At 36.3% G+C, this 21,645-nt stretch overlaps 1 protein-coding gene across 5 annotated transcripts in view; it reads right to left on the bottom strand.

The window, feature by feature from the left end:
* ADGRB3 (adhesion G protein-coupled receptor B3) overlaps positions 1-21,645 on the bottom strand; it is a 697,114-nt gene that overhangs the window by 6,966 nt on the left and 668,503 nt on the right. For 4 of the 5 annotated variants that reach the window (XM_034648079.1, XM_034648081.1, XM_034648082.1 and 1 more), the window contains 2 exons: positions 16,737-16,772; positions 2,138-2,242 (listed from right to left, as the gene is read on the bottom strand). In XM_034648079.1, the coding sequence (XP_034503970.1) occupies positions 2,138-2,242; positions 16,737-16,772 (141 nt within the window). The remainder of the gene's footprint in view (positions 1-2,137; positions 2,243-16,736; positions 16,773-21,645) is intronic. The other variant, XM_034648080.1, reaches the window with a different exon arrangement.

The raw sequence follows: 21,645 nt of genomic DNA, 5'->3' as shown, positions 1-21,645 counted from the left end.
GTTCCCTTTGATTCCCAAAATTCTACATAATTACCATCATTTGCAGTGCTAGGCAGGTGTTGTGAGTTAGTAGCCAGAAAAAAAGGAAAAGACTTTGAGATTTTTGTTTTGAAAATGTCTTTCTCTATCCAATTATGCGATTTTTCATTAGCAATGTGCCACACGAATTATGACTGAATTAAGGATAATGAACTCACTCACATGTTCATTATTAATCAAAACTGAATAAGGAACTTTTTTTTTTCTGTTCTCAGATATTTAGGACAATAGTCAAGCAGCAATGACAACTCTATCCTTCCCACTCCTAACCTCCCAAATGATAAATATTTATAAATCTTTTCTAGAAAAGGCGTGCTGCTGCAGAGATGTGGTGTAATTAGTAGGCTATTTTGGTTGTCAGGAAACTGAGATACAGATATTTGTGCCATTAATGATTTAATACCCAGACCATACAACAAGGGGAAATTACAATCATATTATAGCAGTCAGCCAGCTGTATCTGTTGCATAAGACTTTCAGATTTATAAACATAACCCTTTCCTTTTTTTTTTTTTGTTTTTGTTTTAAACAAATGAAGCTTCTTCAGTTTATTTCAATGTTAGCTTTCAGTATTCCAAAATGAGTAGCTAATGTATTTAGGTCTAATCTCAATGGTGCAATTCTCATTTGCCTGGTGAACTAAAAATTGACCGCCCAGTATTAGGAGGAGTAGATAAGAAAGAGCCACTCACTACATGTTAAGTGTCTTCTATTTGCCCAGCATTGTGCTGATGATAACAAATAATGCATGATTCTAGCTGTAAGGAGGAAAATAGGTTGATATACACACGTATTATTTACAGACCAATTAAGAGTTAAGGTTTGTTTTCTTATGATCTTCATTTAACCAAACACAGACTGAACTATCAGAAACATTCTATAAATCAAGAGCAGCTACGTACTGATGAATTACCATGACCAGCACCGTACTAGTACTGAGAGGAATACAGGAAAAACAAGGGCACATGAATTCTTGTCCTTGATAAACTCATGTTACTTACTCATCAGGAAGCTAGGACTTACACTCACAACACACATATCCAAGACAGACTAGAGTTAGAAAGTGATCGAACACCATGTGTCTTAGAGTGATATATATATACACCAGAACCCCAGATGCTGGGAGGAGGGGAAGAGCTGCAAAGGTGTAAGGCAAAGCAAGAGCACCATATTTGGAGTGAGGAACAGTGGAGTCAGATGGCAGATGTCTCTCATAGCTGAGCCTCAGCTGCTTAACCTCTCATGGGCCCTACCTGCTTTGGAAAGCGTTATGAGAATCAAAGAAAGCACTTGTTAATTACTGTTTTCTTTGTTCAATTTGGGAAAAACTGAGCTTTAGAAACCAGAGCTGGGTAATTGCTCAAGATCAGATAGATCTTGGTTGAGTTTTGTACTTCTGATCCAGGGCCCTCACAAATAATTATGTAGCCTTCTCTGGAGCCATGACTGGGCTATGTTCATGGTGCTTGCAAAACATCGTTTCATGAATTCCTCTGCTAGAATTGTAGTAGTGTGAATGAATGAGAAGAAAATGGTCCAGTGCTCCAATGTTGAACTTTCCCAAAACTCTTCTCGTAAGACAAATGAGTCTCCTGGAGACAAAAACCTAACACTTAGGTTTCAGGTAACAGAGTGTACATTCAAGTGTGTATATATGTGTGTGTGTGTGTGTATGCGCATATATGCATAATATAAATATGCATAATATAAAGAAATACATAACTATATTTTATGATCTTAAAATGTCAGACATTCAAATGAAAATATTTAGACATCTATTTAGGTATTTGAATTAATTGACTTTTAACAATGATAAAAGGGCCAGGTGAACCTAATACATTTTGATATATAACTAACTCCAATTAAAGCTTATAACTGAGAACGTTTAAAACATGAATAAAGATGCTTAAAGAGTCTATCATTCCTAATTTGTTTCTTAGTATATTCCAAATACATTGTGGAGCATTATTTGTTTTTTTCTATGTATGTTACTTCTGTGATCACAAGACAATGAAAAGCTCCTGGAGGGCAAGGATAATGGCTGACAGGACACATCATTAGTGGGGCGCCAGGCACCAATGAAGCAACGCATACTCACCATACTGCTTGTATTTGGTATATCCCGAAATCTGTCCAAAGTCTGAAATTTCTGATTCAGCTCCTGAAACAGTTCCATATGCCTCTTCCTTGTATGCATGACCTTCTGCAAAAGAGAATAGAATGGCTCTCATTTCTAATTTGATTTATACATTTTAAAAAGAGATTAATATTTTCACTTTAATAAGGAAAATCAAGTTTGGCAAGAACCAGGAAGTCCCCAAAGACACCAAAAATACAACTAAGCTGCATCTAATCCTTGTTTCATAGTCAGCACTTCTTGAACATGAAGAATTGTCTTTATTTCCACTTACGAGATTACCAAAAAATAGTTTTCTCTTGTGGGTGCATTAAAAATGTAGCAGTCATTCCTGTGTAAGATTTTCATCATTCAAAGTTAAAGCTGTTTTACAAAAATTGTTATAATATAAAAAAATGTTTAAAAATTTGGACTTGTAAAGCACCCAAGTCTCTCAATGTTTGTCATGGGATATATTACTTTTTTTATGTTTTATTTCCATAAACACTAAAATCCTAGCTGGCTGTACTAAAGGGGGAGCAAAATCCCAGGCACTGCCATTTAAGGCTGACTCAAAGCACTAAAGTGTCTGAAATATATGTGAGATCTAAAATCTTACACTTTCCATGAATAATGATTGAGTTTTGCAAAGGAAAATCTGACCCATAGGTTTCATATATTTATTTATGAGGTGGTACAGAATCTTAACAATTAGGGCTCAGAGCATAAATTGTGTGGTTGATGAGCTTCTCAAATCACTGATACAAATACATTAATCCTCTTTTTTCCCCACATATATTAATACTCTTCATCCTTGGTTATATCCTTTTCTCCCAACTTCATCATAGAGTCCTAAATAAAAATGACCTCAGGGTAAGTATGATGGATGGAATCTTTTTCTATTACAGAATGTTTAACAGAGAAGATAATAAATCCCCTGTTACAAGTGTTATTTTGAAGGAGAAAATACCCGCCTCAATTTTGATTTTTTAAATGTTAAAAAGCAGTATTTCAGTGATTTTCCAAGATTGTGCCTCCATGTTTGTGCAAGATCTTACAGTATGTTAAAGCATGTGCTTCATAACTCACCATTTGCTCATGTGCGCTTCATAGGTGTATTACATTCATTTCTAGGCTATGATTTGAACATTTGGCCTATTGTTTTAATTACCAAATATTTTCAAAAGTAAGGATTTGTTTTGGAAAAGAAATACACCTTTGGGGGAAGATCTATAATGCCTGATTTTCTTCTAAAAAAGACACTTGCATAAAACACGATCTCCTTGAGAAAAAAAAAAAGCAAAAGAGAAATGCAAATTAAATCTTTAATGTATTTTAAAAAGCTTTATTCTCTGTTATGCCAAATTTAATTTCCTATATTTAATGAATCTGTGTTTAGGCAATACTTTGTTTAGCTAGTTTCTTCTATTTTCTTCTATTTTCATTAGCCTACTTTTATGAGAGACTTCTGACATTTTAAGTCTTGCTCTAACCAAATTATTTTCGTCTTTCCTCCTCTTAGTTCTAGGAGTTGGCTGTTAACGAATCAGGTGGTTGAGGATGAGAACATGGCAACATTACTCATGATGAGGACATGAAACATAGCACACAATTACAGAGCGATTAACTTCCCATCAGTTTTGGGGAGAGTACAGGAAACAGATTTGCAGGATTTACAGAGAAACACCAGGCAAACATAATTTGACTAGCAATGGCTGATGGAGATTTATGAGAGGGAGGATTTGCATAAGCAACTCAGTGGAGGGATTTTGAGGACCGCATAGCTGGCAAACATAACGAAATACATTCTATCCCTGGGGACTCAAATATTCCCATGCAGTACCAGAGCCTAAGACACTGATTAAAATACTGATTTGTGTTACAAGAAATACCTTTAAAAAAAAGACACACACCAAAACTATAGTCATCAGAATATGAACTCTGGCTCTAACTTTCAAATAGTGTTCTTTATAATAATGAATCTTACCATGTAGTTATTTTTTGCTAGGGTGCAGTAGGACTAATATCACGCTACTGACATTTCTCTAAAGATACTTCATCCTGTCAGTTAATGCATATTCATGAGCACCACATATTGTGCGAGATGCCGAAGTAACAATGGTGTGCAAAATCCGGTAGAGCTTCTCCCCTCTTATAGCTCAAGGTAGAATGGAGGACATAGGCATTAATCACATAAGAACTCAAATACACATTACTTTAGGACTGAGATAAGTAAAACAAATGGTGTGTCTGTGTGAGTAAGTGATAGGGGAATTCACTAAGATAAATGCAAGTGAGGCAGATTTCCAAATTTTCACATACTTAGTTTGAAGTTGAAAATTCTCAAATCAGTTATTCCTCATCTCATTTGTTCTCTCTCTTCCATTTTCTAAAATTCAGAGAGTTTCTGGTATAGTTTTTAATCTTGTGCCCTTTCCCCAGTGAGAGCATTCCTTTCCAAAGACAAGGAGCACATTCTCTTATAAGATAGTTGATGTTCTTGGCACAGCTTCCTCATTTTAAGGTGGGCATGTGATGATTTTGTCTGTGCAGTCTCTATTTATCTTTCATCTTATGACAGGGTCCTGACTTTGCCTTGGGGAGTTATGTCTGCCAATGGTGGTGGAAATGTCAATGGAGGTCCCTACTGTCTACTGGCCAAAAGGTCAGTTTTTCCATATCCTTCCAACAAAAGATATTCTCTTCTGGTTGGTAGTCAAAGTCACTCTCTGTCTCATGCAACCAAATATTTCTATTCGATAAAGCATGTTTAATGAAGCAAAGTGTTAAATGTATCCCACGGCAATGAGGGTATATTAATTGATTGGAGTTTTTATAATCATATTCTGATTGAATACGCAGCAGCTGATTCTGAACTGAGTGGATTTCATTTTGAAAAGCTACACTGTTAGAAGACACTCAGATATATATATGGTGAATGCAAATGTTAAATGACCAAAAAACATTTCGCAATGTTCTGCATAGGTTCATGAAAGCTGCTCTGAGTACTAAATCTCACAGATGCCACAAACAAGGTGGAAAGAAATTAAAAATTTGGATGCTAAAATCTGGGGCTCTTCCTACCTAGAAACATAACTTGCAAATCCATGCGCATGCCAGAGAGTCATTCTAATTTGAAATTGTTACCTTGGCACAGCCAGGAATCACCACAGCAATGATGGCCTGGTGGTTCCAGCAGAGGTACCATATTAGAGCTGCCAATCAAGAGCTCACCGATCAAGAGCTCAGCTGAGTCAGGGCTCAGTTTGGTTTTCCAGGCATAATTCCTTCTTGTTCATAGACTTAAGTACACCTTTCAGCTTTTTCAGTCGGGGAAGCTTCCATTGACATGGAAGCTGGCGTCACAGTAAATACTGGGCAGTTTCCAATCTGGCAATGTTTTGGGATAAAAACGTAGCCGTGGTTTTAGTTTTCACAAATAATAAGGGTTTCCCTTTATCTTTTTATTTGTCTGAATATTTATTTGCAGCACTCATGCCTTTGATTGTCTTAACCACCTAATTAGAAGTTTTTGTGCTTATAAATCTTACTGGCCCATTTTAATGGCTCTTTTTGGATTTTACTCACCTTAGGATTTTATCTGTTTACCTTTTTCTTTCTTTTGTGACTGAAACATCCTGTGTCCCAAAGAAATTGACTTCTGTGAAAAACTCAGTTTTCTAAAGCCTTGTGAAGATGATAAAACTATAACTTATGTAGATTTTCTTTTTAAATAAACAAATATATTCTTATTGACACTATATATAAAATTCAGGTTGCTTGAGTTATAACTCCTGTCAAATAACATAGGCATCTTTTGCAATAAAGAGGAATGCTTGGTAATGTTCCCTTCCACTCAGGTTATTATGACATCACTCTTTGAAGCTGCGTATGAACCCCCATCCTGAGAGGACCAGCAACCTAACTGCACAAAAATATCTCCTGAAATAGCTTATTTCATACTCTCATCTGTCATTTTATATATTGTAACTCAAGGGAGGCTGTCTTTGCAGTCTTTTAATTGTTGATACAAGAGAAAAAGTGATAGGCTGTATAGTACTTTCATGGAATTTCAGATATTTGAGAAAAAATCAGGATGTGAACCACCTGTATACATCTAACAGCTTAGGCCTGGACAAACTTGGATTTAGATCTCAGTTCCACCACTTTCAAATTTTGCGGTCAGAGGCACCAAATGTAATCTCCCTTTGCTAAAGCTCCCAGTTTTAGCAGTCAGAGTAACCTTCCACGGTTGTTCTGAAGATTTAAAAAGGGACACACATCACTTATCACTGGAGGACACAGGTAAGAGGCACTTCAGAAATGGTAGGCATTATCATCTTTCTCCATCCTCACAATAACCCAGGGAGGTAGGAGTGATTATGTCACTTTGCTGATTAGGAGACTGAAGCTCAGGAGGCGAAGTAAAGCTCCCAAGCTCCCATCAGTGGTGAGACAGTGTGAGCACATTCTGAATCCAAAGTCAACTCTCTCTGCGTGCTGCTATCTTAGATCCATCCCATATTCAGGGAGCACCCTCCTTTAGATTAGTCAAGCTTGTGATTATGCCCTATTCAGATGGAAAAGCAGGTGAAAGCAACAAGGGTGGGTTAGGTGCCTTCTGTAGCAAGCCCGTAAACTGGATATTGGTCACCCTGCAACTGTCCCATAGTACTGCAGTTATCTTTTGAAGGGCTGGTCTCCATATCTTGTCTCTGAACACCTTGTGGACAGTGACTTTGTATCCTTGATATCTAGCACAGTGTTTGGTAGTTAGCAGGTGCTCAATAAATGTGCATGGGATAAATGAATGAGGTGGCACATGTATATAGGCCAGGGAAGGCGCCCACCACAGAGAAGGCTATCATAAATCTCGTCTTCTCTCCTCCTATTTAAGGGGTCCTCCTGCTCAAGAGGAGATTTCTTTTATTGGCCCCAGACAGGATCCCTGCCTTCTATTCTGATCCTATTGTGCTCTCTTATTTTTCATACAAGTGGCTTATAAATGGCCTGCAGGTGGTTTTGAAACAAACTGCCTGGAAGTTTTCTTTTCTAAATTCAGAAGTGTGAATTACAGAGCTGGGATTTAAGTGTGAACTACAGATAAGGTAGGCATTACTATATGTAGACTTTTAGAAACAGAGAAATTGTTAGAAAAAGTTGGAGAATCTCCCAACTACAGATTTTAGATTATGGGGCCTGGAAGTCATGTTGATAGAAACCACTCCGCCTAAATTACCTTTTCTAGCCTTAGAAATATAGACAACTATGCTCTCATTGTTCATATTTACTAGTATAAACCTACGGTTATTTTTCTTTTTTTTGCATTGCATAGGAGTCCTCAATCCAGAGTGGGTTGTTGAATACTAGTTTGAAGTGAATGAAAACTAATGTTAAGGAAGCAACACACACTACAGGAATTAATCTTGATTCCTGAAGCTGTATTGTGAGAAGGGAATGATTTATGTACCTTTCCTTGGCCAGAGTCCCAGAGTATCCCTAAGATAGAACCTGGAGCCCCACGGACTGTCTGACATTACTAGTGTCTAGTTATGTTTCAAGCATGTTTTTATTTGAATAAATATATATCCAGGACTTAGACAAAGGATCTAAAAAAAACTGAATAAGGTATGTATTATTTTTATTTTGTCACTGTCACTCAAGGTTATATTTGGCTGCAAATATTTGCAATAGTTTAATTTAGCATTATAGAAAAGATGGATGTAGCATAGGACTGGATTGCTCGAATGTTTCCTCTCCAAGTGTGCTGATTGCTTAACAGAGTGCACTTACTGCAGGGGATCGGGGACAAAGCAGAGAGCGGCCTGTTATGAATAAGACATTTCTTTGAAATTGTATGCTTTATATTTAGAAAGTAATATAAATTTTACCTTCTATGCCATAGCTTAGCTGTGTTCATAACAATATAAAATTAATATAAAGTATTTTATCTTACTTATATTACCCAAAATCTGCTAAAAATTCAAGTCCCCACAAAGATGGGCGTGTTTATCCTGGATTGATGCCTTCTTGTGCTCTCTGCTCACTGTCACCTCTCCTCAGTTTGAGAAGCATGGGTTTACTGGAAGTGCGGGGTTCATTAAGGACTTCAAAGGAACATTCTAAGGTGTTTTAAAGAGGTCCCATGGTTCCATGGTTCCATGGAAGAATGTGACAAGGTTTATCTCCATGTTTTTTGAAGATAAAAATAAATACCTCTCTACTCATATATTTTCAACATAGAGTGGATAATATTGTCTATTGCAATTTGAGATGTTTGGAACTGCATTCCTAAGAATTCCTTGAGATTTGTCCTCAATCCAAGAGAGATAATTTAACCTACCTACCTCATATTTCTGATTTAACATCCTATTAAGGCACCTTAATCCCCAAAATATTAAAATGCAACTTGGCCTAACTCCATGTCTGCTTGATTTTCCTAGTTCTATGATACTACTAGAAATCCAGGCTCAGACCTGTAGGATCCTCTTTTTTTCTGCTCCCCTATGTTCAGTTGAGGACCAAACTCCATAGATCTTGACTCTGCCATGTCCCTTCATTCCTTTCCTTTCCGACCACTTCATTTTTCTTTCCTGGGCTAGTCACTTCCAAATTTGTATTTCAACTTCCTCATTCACCCTACTCCAATCTTTCCTTCCTATTACTGCCCCAGTCATGTTTCTAAATTCCAGATCAGAGCAAACCATTCATCACTATAAACCAAACAGAACATAATAGATCAGAACGTTTAGCAGCTTTTCGTAACAAATTAGGTAAAAATTCCTCCCTTGGGGTGCAAGTTCTTCACTATATGGTTTCTAAATTACTTCCTCTTTTTATCTATAGACTTCACAGTTCAGTGAATTTTAATTTGCTTCTGGTTTCTTGAGCATGCCACACCTTAGCCCAACCTCCATACCTTTTCCTCCTCCTGGAATTTCTACCTGTCATTCATCTCCTTGAGTTGCATAGCATGTAAATATCTTTGAAGTCCAATGTGGCCATCATTGAGGTGTTAACTCCCTAGTCCATTTTCAATACTGGTCTTTGCCCCAACTCAGATATACTATTTGATAACTTTTTATTAAAGCAAACTGGACTAATTTCAATTTTAAATCATTCTTTACATTGTAATTTATTGAATGCCTACTATTGTGAAATGAGTAAAGGAATCCTCATTCAAAGCGGAGGACTCCATGAAGGGAGAGCTCTCATGCACTTCCACTCATCACAGTCTGCATAATCAGCAGGAAAAAGAAAGTTTTCTCTCATCCTGGCAACAGCAAGAGGCCTGCACTTGCAGTCAATAAGAAGCTGTTACCACTTCAAACTCTCCTTTGCCTCCAATGAACTTTTGTTCAAAACAAAAACCCCTTGCAACTTCCTCCTTTCCTCTATAAAAAGATGCTGTCCCCCTTTGTTATCTGGACTTGCTTACTGTTTGCCATAGTTTGCATGTGCCAAATTGCAATTCCTTTGCTATTCCCAAATAAACTCACTTGCTGCTCAGTAATATTTGTTGTTTGATTTTTAAGGTTGACATTATATGGTGTCAGAAGTGGGACCTGAAGGTGATGAACCCAGATGAACGAACAGCTCCAGGCATTGTGTATGGTAGCCACTTCAGCCTCTTGCACTATCTGTGAGTCATCTTTTCCCTTTTGGCATGGTAAGCCTCTTGTCAAGCTTCCTCCTTTTGGTTGAGCTCTCTGACTTTATTCTGGAAGGCATCAGCCTTTTGGTGACTACTTATTTGTTTGCTGAACCTCTGGTTTTAAAGTATGGGATTCACAATTCTCTAAATTCTTTACGAAGGGTCCTCCTTCTGGGACCCTGGCCAGTTTTGTGTTCAAAACTATGACCCTTCTTCATTCACATTCTTAATCAAATGGACCAACTTAATAAAAAATAATTTAGAATCCTTATGCCACTGTGGAGAGCTTTTGTCCTCCCAAACTTGTTTTCTCAGAACCAAATTAGAAGACCACAGGTCTAAAATTAAACAAACTAAAGAGGAGCCTATTAGAGTTGGTACCTGGAGTCTTCCAAATGTATCTAAGACTCTAAAATCGCCTCTTTGCAAAATAAGGTTTCTAAATTAACCAAGACATACAAACAATTCAAACTAGACAAAAGGGGTTCTGAGGCTACTTTTCCCCTTCCCTCTCCTCTTTGTCTCCAGTACCAACTTCCCCTTTCCCTTTGGCACCACACCTACCTCCTCTGTACCCCCACTTCCTCATCTATCAAACTATGGACCATAATTAAAGAATTGATTAAACCCAGAGAAGATCTTCAAAAGTTTTTATAAAGGGATTACCTCTTGAGATTAGTGAATTAAAAAAACCCAGGACAAAAAACCTTGAAGTGTCTTCTAGGGGCTCTTTTTGCATCTGTTTATGAATGTCTATGTATGTACATTATAGATATGGTTATTTTACTACCTCTGGGTGGTATCACCAAAGTTAATTAATGGAAGGAGCCCTATTTAATTGGCTTGAAAATGAAGCATTCATAAATTAAGTTCTCAGAAATGTAAAAGAAACTAACCCAAATATTTTTCAAGTTCACATGATTTGGGAAAATATTTGATGTTAAATATAGTTTAAGGTTGTGGTTCAATTAAAATGTGTGTCTTTAGAGTTCTCAGCATTAAATATAAAACTTTTGTTGTAGTGAGGCTTATTAAAGTGCAGTAAGTTCATGTTATTTCTTTCACAAAATCTGTGAGCAAGAAAATAGCTTAGGCTGATGGCTAGCTGTCTAATATTAAGTTTCTGTGTGTAATCTAAACATAAGAATAAATTAAAATAAATGTAAGCAGGATAAAAAGTTTTTAGGTAAACTTTTTAGTTTCCCTAATACATTTTGGTAACCTTAAAGTTTTGCTAAGTTAAAATAAATGATGGATATTCATTGAATATCTACATCATTTCTAAATAAGGTAGAAAATGGACACCTTAATTACTGAACATAGGTTTATCCATTTCTGGCTTCTTTTACAGAGAGACAAAAGATATTTGGGTCTATTAATGAACACGTTTTGTACCACACTGAAAAACAGTACTAGAAATTATGAAATGTATTCATGAAATTGTCAACCTGAAAAAACGCTAATGTAAAAGACAGTTCATAATTGCTTAATTTTCACTAAAAATTAAGGTTTCTAAGGGTTAAGAATTCTAATTAAAATTTCTAAGTGTTAACAATTCTAGTTAACATATGTAATTAAAGCTAGTAGAAATAATAAGGGAAACAACTGTATACAAGGAAAGCAGGGTTTGTTTTTTGGTTAGAAAAGGTATGAGGACAAAAGTAGGAGGTATGGAGATATGTTTCTGTTGAGGGAAACAGAAAGCACAGTCTAAGATGGACATAGAAAGCTATAGAGGGTCTGTGAAGAAGGAACCTTGGGAAAAATTCTCATGTATGACCAAGCTAGATAAAATTTGTAATCAGGGTTTAAAAAATAAGCTTTAATATTAATAGTATATTTATGTAAATTAAACCTTAATTTTTCTTTTATTTGGTAAATGGACAAATTTTTCTTGGACTATTGGTCTGCTTTTGATAACAGATTGTAAAAAGTTCTCTTTTAAAGTAATCTGGCTTAAAAAAAGGATTCTATGTTTTGTTAAAATAATTTTCTGTACTTGCTGTCTTTATCAGGTCTTTGATTATGTAAACAGAACTATGAGACTTTCTGTATTTGCCTTTTAACAGGCAACCATTGTTACCATGGTTAAATAGATAACTATTATTTCATCAATCCTATTTGACCAATTGTTTTAAAACCTTTTGATATTTTTGACAAATTTCCTCAGATCCAATTCTAAATAGTCTTTTTGACCTTGAACTAACTTTGGGTTTTCCAAGAAATCCCTACAACATAATTGATTTGTTCTTTCTCCTTACAAAAAGAGAGCTATTAAGCCCTTTAGGATTATTCGATATGTTAAATTACATGACAAGCATTTTCCAATAAGTGATGATAAACCATCTTAGGTTATGTTATGCAGGTGAATGTTATTAATACAAGTATTTTAGAAATTATATGAAATTCCTGGAAATCTGATGTCTTGGTATAATGTTATTGGCCATAATTCCAGTTATTATCTTAAAATATATGGAAAGCCAAATTTTCTTGTCAACTCCATTATAATGAACTTTAATAATGGCCATTTTAAATCTTCTGTCATTTACAGGGAGTTATGGTTTTACTTTGATGCTTTTAAAGAAGTGAACCTACAGAAGTGATTGGTCTTCAAAGAGATTCACGGAAAGAGCTCAGAAAAAGTGCAGGTTTCTGATAACTTTGAGATCATAAATTTAACTGGGTAAAAACTAGATTCAAGCAGAATAAGAATAACATGGTATTGGATGAATGCAGGAAGATGATAATTTTTGTGACTTCTAGTTTTCAAACATTACTGGTCCTTTAATGTTTTACTTACTACATTAAAAGGACCCCTTTTTCTTCTTTCTTTAAAGCTACCTATGACATACAGCAATTTGGTAAAATATAACTTTGTAAACAAAGATGAAATATTTACTTTTTCTCCCTACCTGATCTTTCCAGAATTTCGAAACTCTTGGGTACTTTTTCACATGGCAATATAGTTAGTTCTTTCCATAAGTTCAATGAGAATCTGTTCTCCTTGTAATAAACAATTAGAAATACTGGCTACTCTATCAAGGCCCTGGATTATTTTGAGAGAGATGTGTACAGACTTAGACTTGACAGGACAGTTTTTAAGGAACTAAGGCTACTTTATGGAACCAATAAAGCTCCTCAGAAAAATCGACTTGGCACCTTGTTTACAAGGTTCTAGCAAAGCAGTCTTAAAGAGAGCTTATATGGTCAATCGCTATTCTTGCTACACTTGTATAAATAGGCCAAGTTTAATGCACACAAATTAGTTTTACTGTGATTATCTTTGGTAAATATCAGGGTAAGTATAGAGAGAAAAATTATGTTTGCACCTTTGTCTATATTAGATTCTAATCCTGTTATTAAACTGTACTAGAGCCTAAATTCTTCTGGTTTTCTCAAATATCTACCTATCACCCTCCAAACTCATGTTTCCATTTTTTCCCCATGCTTTTGATGTAGAACAAAGACTGTTCCTGAACCTCCTTGAAAGGGAACTATACCAGGTGGTCCTCATTACCCAGATGACAGCCAGACTTCAGGGGTTTGAATCCTGAACATACACCCCACAGCTAAAGATGGCTGCACCTGACATCTGGTCTTCTACAAACCCTGGAGATTTTTCAATCAAGTGGAAGAGTAGTAGCGGACATCAAGGGGGACTGCTTCCACTCAAGGCACCACATCACGATTTCATACTTTAAACATAAAAGTCTGTGTTTTCCCCTTCTTTCCTTTACCTTGGCATTGGCCATCACCTATATCTCCCAGGCTGTTCCTGAAGGGAATAAACTCTGGAATTTAGAACATTTTTTTTTTCCAGGCTAAGAGAAAACCTGATTCCTGACATCTGATCTATTTAGCTGGTTACTTTCAGGTTTGAGTTCCTCATGTAGGACCTTATACAAACTAAAAGATTTTATTTACTTATTTGAGAGAGAGTGCATAAGCAGGAGGAGGGAGAGGGACAAGCTAACTCCACACTGAGCATGGAGCCTGATGTGGGGCTCATTCTCACAACCCTGAGATAATAACCTCACCTGAGCCAAAATCAAGAGTGGGACACTTAACCAACTGAGCCACCTGGGTAACCCCACAAACTAGATTTAGTATTCTGCTTCTCTTTTTGTGTTATATAATCATTTAAAAATTTTGTGCCTGTTGCCTGTTAAACCTTTGCAGAAATAACCTATCAGTAGGGTATTGCTGGCTCAACATTTCAAGATGATCTCTAATGCTCACAGCCTTGATAAGATAGAGTCTCTAAGAGGGAAATGCCTGAGAGTTCTCCTTTCTATCCCTTGTTACTCAAATGTGGCCTTAAATGGTTTCCAAAAACCATGCTCTTTCCTTCCACAGTGGGACATGACATCCAGGAAAGGTCATTCCTGGCACCAAGGTGTCGACAAGATCACTAAATACAGAAAACTGGACTCTTGATCGACAATGCTTTCAGGAATGTTTAGAATAGTACCTCCCAACTTCCTCTTTTCCTTTCCAGGCTTGCATGTCCTGAATTGCAATTTCCAAATAAACTCATTTGCTACTTGATAAACTTTGTTTTTTTAATTTGTTCAATTTTTGAGGTTGACACTATATACTGACACTATATACTAGATCTCTGCTTGGAGCTGCGAATGCAAATCCAGTAAGGAGTTTGGTCACAGAATAAAGGGATATCACTACAGTATTTTCTGTATACTTTCCTGAAAGTAAGAATTGATGTTACATTATTTTGACTAGTCAACATATTGCTCTATTTATTCCTAAAAACGCAGTATTTTCTTGGAGATTGGCAACATGAAAGGACTTTTCCCCAGATATAACATTTACTGGTCAATGTTTTATGGATATATGAGTCGAGAGAATACTGTTCTTGTGTACAGACTTTGGGGAGTGTATATGGCCTAAAGGGAAGATATCTTCAGGAGCCCAGGAGACAAATCTGCTGGTCAATGGCAAAATGCCTACACTGGCCCCTGTGTGGTAAAGCTGATGGGGTGGGACCTGGGGGACTAGCAAGTAGCTTGACAGAAACAAAATCTATCCAGCCTGATTTAAAGCGGAGGGAGGCAACTCTGGCTCTTCATCAAAGACCATCCACAAAGTACAAACATATCGTATTAAAAAGTATCAGCATGTAAAGCTGGCAGTAATTTTTCAGAACACCATCTATGAAATATTTGCTGCATACCTACAGTTGCACTCAGAGTAAGGGGAGTGGGACTAAAAAGTTGGGAAAGAAAATGTAGTATCTCAAAGTGTCCCCCCGCGCCCAATTTTACACTTGTCGCAATCACGAGATAACTATAGTAATTAAAGGGCTAACTAGCCAGGGTTGCTGTGTTGCAAAATCTTCCCATTAACAGTAAATAGTTTGTTGGAATACTAAGCAGCAGGAAATACTTAAGCATCTGCTTAAGGAATCTGTGACCAGTTGCCATAGAGAACATATGAAAAAGGAATAGTTTTTCTAATGCTCCAAGTGACCCTATATGATTAGATTTCTTTTCTGAGCTTATGATTACATGGCTTTGGTTGGTTGCATTGAGGCTTAATTTTAGATCTAGGTTTTTACTATATTTTGTCACTGATGCCTCATGGATTAATTCCTGCCTCCTTTCTTTTGTACTAAGACAACTTATTGCTTTCAGGACAAAAAATATATACACAATGATCCTCTATTTTGGGTGACCTAAAGAACAGAAAAAAATTTATTTGTCCCTTAAAAGGCAGTAAAAAGTAAAAAAAATGAAGATTGCCGAATGTTTTTTCTTCATACCCTAAAACTTAAGAGGATAGAATGACGTTTTTATCCTACGCCAGGTTGCTACAACTGAGATGCATCAGTAGGAAATTTTGCCACGTCATCATTGAGGTCAGATTCTTTATAACTACTTTGTTTCTGGTGGTCTGAAATTTCACTAAAAAAGGCCAATTCTCTTTAGGGTAAAACCAGAGCTTGTTCACCAATGCAGTAAATAACAAGAGAAAAACGGTTAAGTCTCACTTTTGATACCTGATGTATATTGCTGAGCTACAACATTCATCTACATAATTAAGATGACTGATTTAGGAGTTTCCATATTCTAGAAGGTTTCCATAATTTTAGGAATATCAACCAAAATTATCAACTTCTATGTAAGCATCAAAACAGTACAAATATGCTAGAGAAATTTATAATATATTATATCCAATTATGTCAGCAGGCTGTGAATCATATCCAATTATCAAGATGCATAAGTGCCTTTTATGTGATGCTTAAACATCATTAATTTTGTGCTTAGCATAAGCTGCTCAAATGGTATGATTTCAGTAATTTCTAGCATCGATATTACGACATCAGTATAAATTCAATGCCAATTGGAAAATTAACATCTTCATCTTGTTTATATCTGTGAAAAGGCATTTACGAACACAGGAACACACTGAACCAACCCTTGCTGTTGGAAAAAAGAATCTGGAATGTATCACAGAGAACCTAAATAACAGGAATCAGTACACAAGGCAAACCCAGAAAAAACCTAGCTAACCAGCCAAAGCATTCTCAGAGGCTCTTTTTTCAGGTAGTTACTGATGTAAAACCACTATGATTGTTATAAATATGAGAAATAAAGAAACCAACATTCTTACCTCACAACAAACTGAATTGATCAAATTCAATCCTCACCATTAATTGCTCATTTGTCTTAGTAGTTATAAAGTGGATTTTTTGTTTGGAATATCTGTTTAGCATACATCTAAATCAATTAGAAGTTAAAATAATTTTCTACAAGTAGTTTTACAGTATGAATTCTAATTAAAAATATTTGACTTCTCATTTTTAATAAGTAGAGCTCCTACATACTGTGGAGTAATATGTTTAAGTAATTGTATGTCAGTCTCGAATTTAAGCAATTAAAATTATTTTAAAAATCCATAGAAACTTACCTCAAAGTCAAGGTCTGAATATCGTGATTTTCTTCTCTGTTAGATTTTTTAAAAAGAAGAAAAACCAATATAAAGTTATGTTTAGTCATTCAAATAAAATGAAAATTATTATTTTCAATAAAATGTCCTGCATCTTTGTATTACAAGTATTTCCTTCACAGAGGAATATGTTGAAATTTTTATGATTTCAAACTCTTTCATCCATATTATTTCATTCTTACTTTGAACTTCCTTTAAAATTGAAGAATATAAAAATACAGAGTATTTTTCATCTTGACCTCTTAACTCATTCTTCAGTAAGAATTTTTTAATATAAATTCTCACAAAAATTTCAATCTTGAAGGAGACTTTAGGTCTATTATAGCAAAGCTATATTTTTTACTTTAGAGACACAAAGGATTAAAAGTTATATAGGAAAAAAAAATCATTGGGTCATCTCAAGACTTCCCACCAGCCTATCTCCAGGCATCATTTCTACCAAAATCTCTCTGGCCCTCTGTCTGAATCCTAAAGTTCTGTATGTCTCAACTACAGATTTTTTTAGTATTTGATAATTCTCCATGACAGTCCTAATTGCTGGTTCTTAGAAACAGAAGTATTTGTTCTAATTTAGTAAAAAAAAAAAAAAAAAAATCCACACCCCTACCCACACATCTACGTAGATGTCAATATCTTGGTGTTCCTCCATGGCTCCGACTCTGCTAAACAGCTCGTGATTCTAGTTATTGATCAATATGTATCAATAAAATAATTAGGTGATAAGCCTGATAAAATCAGGAAATATTACTTAAATGAAATTAATGTGACTATGAATATTAGTGTAGGAAAGGTACATTTAGCATGTGCTCAGAGGGATTTAATACAGGAGATATCTGGTAAATGTAGAAAGGGTCCTCCAAATTTTTAGAGAACAAAGGCAAGTTTCCAACGTAAGGTTTTTTTTTTTTTTAATTTACATTTTTTGGAGGAAGTGGGGGTGAAACAAAAAATAAATATTAAAAACAAGTAATATTTAGGCAGTTGAATATCATGTAAACCTTTAACAAACTTTTTGTTTTTCCTTTCTCTTCTGCTATCCCAATACCTACCTTAAGTTCAAAAACCTATCAGGGAATCCTACCCGTGATAGTTGATTCTTGTAACTGCTAAATAGTAGAGACAGACAGGTACTAACGTAGTTCATTGAAAAACCTGCTGACATTTTTGCAGCTGGAGTTACACTGTCACTGTAGAAGCAGAGCCTCCCTAGGTAACCACATCCCCAAAGCATGCTTCACCAGACGGGGGGCGGTATTAAAGGAAAGATTTTCGTTAAAAAAAAAAAAGTCTAAAAGTTCTGAAATTATTTGATTTTGGTGGAGCTGAATTACAGAATCCGGTCTTCAAGTATGATCAAGGAGAGCACTGAGGAGATTGCTTTTATTAAATGGAAATAGCACGTTGATGTCATTTTGGTCCTTGTCTCGGGCATCACATTGGCCTAGCCCTGGTGACATCCTGGAAGGAGAAAAGGGTGTAGGAAGGCACTTAACCCAGGCCTCCTTTGCCATCTCCCGCCACCATTGTTATCTAACTGTGTTGTATAAAAATCAGGCTCCAATGTAGCACATCACACTTTGCTGCAATATGCTATACTGAATGTCAGTGTTTCCATTCTGCTCTTGAATGCTTTGCCTTCTTGGCACTGTGACTCAGCAGGGCATTTTTGTAAGTATATGTTAACCAAAATTCTTTCCTTAATAGAGCAAAATGCAAGCATGGGAACAGTTTTAAGCAATTATTATAGAGCATTAATCATGAGCTTTGTGTTCCATTTGAAAATTGAATAGTGAGATCTTACGAAAAAGGTTCAGCTAGCCAGCAAGTAAGAGGCCCTTCTGCTGCACACATTGAGGGGTCTCTGTTGCCAAAGGTCATAACAACCGTATGCTGCTCTCTTTCTGAATGCAAAGCTGTGTAGCCTAAGAACTGGAAATGCTGACAGACGCATGTCACTAAAGGCTCCATATTTTAGGAACAAGAACAAAAGATGGGAACCTAGAAGAACACCAGAAAGAGATTCCACTTCTGACAGCTGATGTCATCTATGCACCTATGTTGATATAAAATATGAAAAAGAAAATAGATATACTCCTATAAATAGATTTCTCTCTCCTATTTAATTCTATGAAAATTAAATTCTAACATAAAGGCATAGCATAACTAGCAGCCTTGAAGGATCAGACTAAGAAATAAACAGGTGAAGCACAGAGATTTCAATCAAAAGAGCTTAAAGATGGTGGTGGTGGGGATAAGCAGTGAAGACTTAAAAATTGGAGAATGCAAAAAATGTGGCAGATTTTCAGAGCCCATAGGAGGTTAAAATTTGTGTTCTATCATCCGTATCCCCACAATACTGACCAAGTATACCAACCTTTCATAGTTTATAGAGTGCTTTCACATTTGAACATGCTAACTGCCCTGTGGGATGGTCAGGAAAGTAGCATTTTTTATATCTGTTCTATGAATTAGGAACACCGAGAACCAGAGTAGTTAAAATAACTTGTTCACTTAACCTGGGTAGTAAGCAAATGAGCTGGAATTCACACCCAGGTCTTTTGACTCCAAACCCTGTGTTTTATCCACTGTCTATAGCTACTAGCTCAAGGGTAAAAGTGGTAATATTTTGTAGCCAAGATGCCTGTGATATTTTGCTGATTGTTACTGGAACTCAGCAAGAATAACAATGGAGGACCCAGTCAATCCAAGGTTGACAGCAGTGGGACAGAGATGGTTTCTAGCCATAAAGTAAGTTCAAGCAGATTAACTTTTGTCAATTACATTTTAAAAGAGAAAAAAAAAGCATCAACATGATACTTCTTTGACAGAAAATCTAATGGCAATATAAACGAATCTGTGTTGACTACAATAACTTAAGCCATTCTCGAACATGGGATGCTTTATGAGCAATGACACAATAACAAATAGTAGCTGACCTCCATCTCCATGACGTGTCTCCCATTGCAAAATCTAGTTTATTTAAAGAGGTATCTGGCACTGGGAAACTGTGGTGTAATGCAAGAACCAGAGGGTTCAACTCTGTTATCCTTGGTATACGTGCAGTATGTTGGAAAGTCTTTCAAAGCACTCAAGTTTGTGGAAACTCTGACTGACTTACATGTTTATTCAAATGTCCCTCTGAGTTTGCTGGGAAGTTACTGTAAGGTATAAAAGTGGTTAGAAAAAGTGGTTAGATGTTTAAAAAATGAGAATCTATTAATAAAAGTGATGAAGTCATAACAATTTTTCTGATTAAGTTGACAACTGAAGAATTGCTACATACAAATTTCAAATAAGCCAGGGTGGTGTTAAAATATCTTATGAAGATATAAATCCCTCTGTCTATATATCCCCAACTTCTCAAATAACCTGATACAAAGAATCCTTTTGGTCACAGTAGATGATAAAAAAAAAATCTCTTCAGTTCTTCTGTGTGTTTTCCTTTTCCTAATTTTCCACTTAGAACTCATCCTAACTTGTATTCTATACTCAACACTCCATTAAAATTCTTCCTGCCAAGGTCTCTGAGGAGCTCCATCTGGTCAATTTCCAAGGTCAACTTTGTCTTTATCTTGCTGGATTTTCAGAAGCTTTTGAAATTTAATCATTTCCCCAATAAAACACATGATCTTAATTCCTCCCTTCCCCCGTTTGCTATAGCTCCTTCTCAAGTGTCCTTTGCTGACTCTTCCTTATCTCAGTGTCTTCTAAGTGTTGAGTTCCTGAATCCTCTTTTTTTCTCATCTTCTCTTCTGGACGATAGCATTCATTCCATGGGGGTAAATACCATCTCTTAAGTTCCAAACACTCTTTTCTTCATGTCTTTCCCATCACAGAAATGTCAGAAATCTAGTTGGTCAAGTCAGAGACTCAGGAGTCACCTCTGTTTCCCTTATCTCTCCCACCGCGTATCAAATCCACCAGCAAGTGGTACCTACTCCACCTCTGAAATCTCTCTTGATCCACCTGATTCTTCCGCATCTTCACTTTCACCTCCATAGTCAAGGGCATTCTCCTGTCCTGTCTGGATAACTGCAGTAGCTCCCTCATTGTCCTCCAGCTTTCTGCTCTATCTCCTAATACCACTGGATCCTAATCCTTTCCCCCAAACCATCAAAGGGATGGATGGATGGATGGATGGATGGATGGAGAAATGATCATGACAATTTTTCACTTAACAGTCCTTGTTTGCTTCAATTGTTTTACAAGGCTCTCCAAAATCTGTTTTTTTTCTTCCTAGGCCAATGACATCTTAAGGAGCTCACCCACTGTTACACAGGACTTCTAATCTTGTGAAAATATTCCAAACTCTTTTCTGTCTCTGTATTACAGTTTCTTTTGCCTGAAACATCCCCTCACCCTCCAGATAGATCCTCATAAGCTATGTTCCTTCTTAACTTCACCCCATACAGCACTTCAGGAGGCTGAGACCCCCTTATCAAGTCTCCCCCTCACATTCCATGGTCCTTACCTAGCCTAGTACACTCTTTCAGATTACTCATTTGTTACCAGTTACTTATTTCTCTCTTCCACAGGGTTTATTCATCACAAGGATAGGGTCCATATCTGTCCTGATCACTTTTATATCCCCAGCATCTACCAAAGGGCCTGGTACAATAATTCACAAAGTTATTGAAGAATAATTGAAGGAGGTACACTATGGCAGCTAAGGAAGTCCAAAATAATGTGACTTGTTTCTTGTTTTTGTTTTGTTGCTGTTTTTCTCATTTTTTGGGAGAATATGGATAAGCAGGCAGAGTAAATACACAAAGAAAACCATTACGAATGGACTAATTGACAGCCAAAAGAATCAAGATGATTGAGGGGAATGCAGGTTTATCACTAATGGAAGGGGAAAAAATTCAGGATG

This window comes from Ailuropoda melanoleuca, chromosome 19 (assembly GCF_002007445.2).
Source record: "Ailuropoda melanoleuca isolate Jingjing chromosome 19, ASM200744v2, whole genome shotgun sequence".
Lineage (NCBI taxonomy): Eukaryota > Metazoa > Chordata > Mammalia > Carnivora > Ursidae > Ailuropoda > Ailuropoda melanoleuca.
Note: the sequence above shows the minus strand (reverse complement) of the source record. Positions and strands in the feature narration are given on the sequence as shown.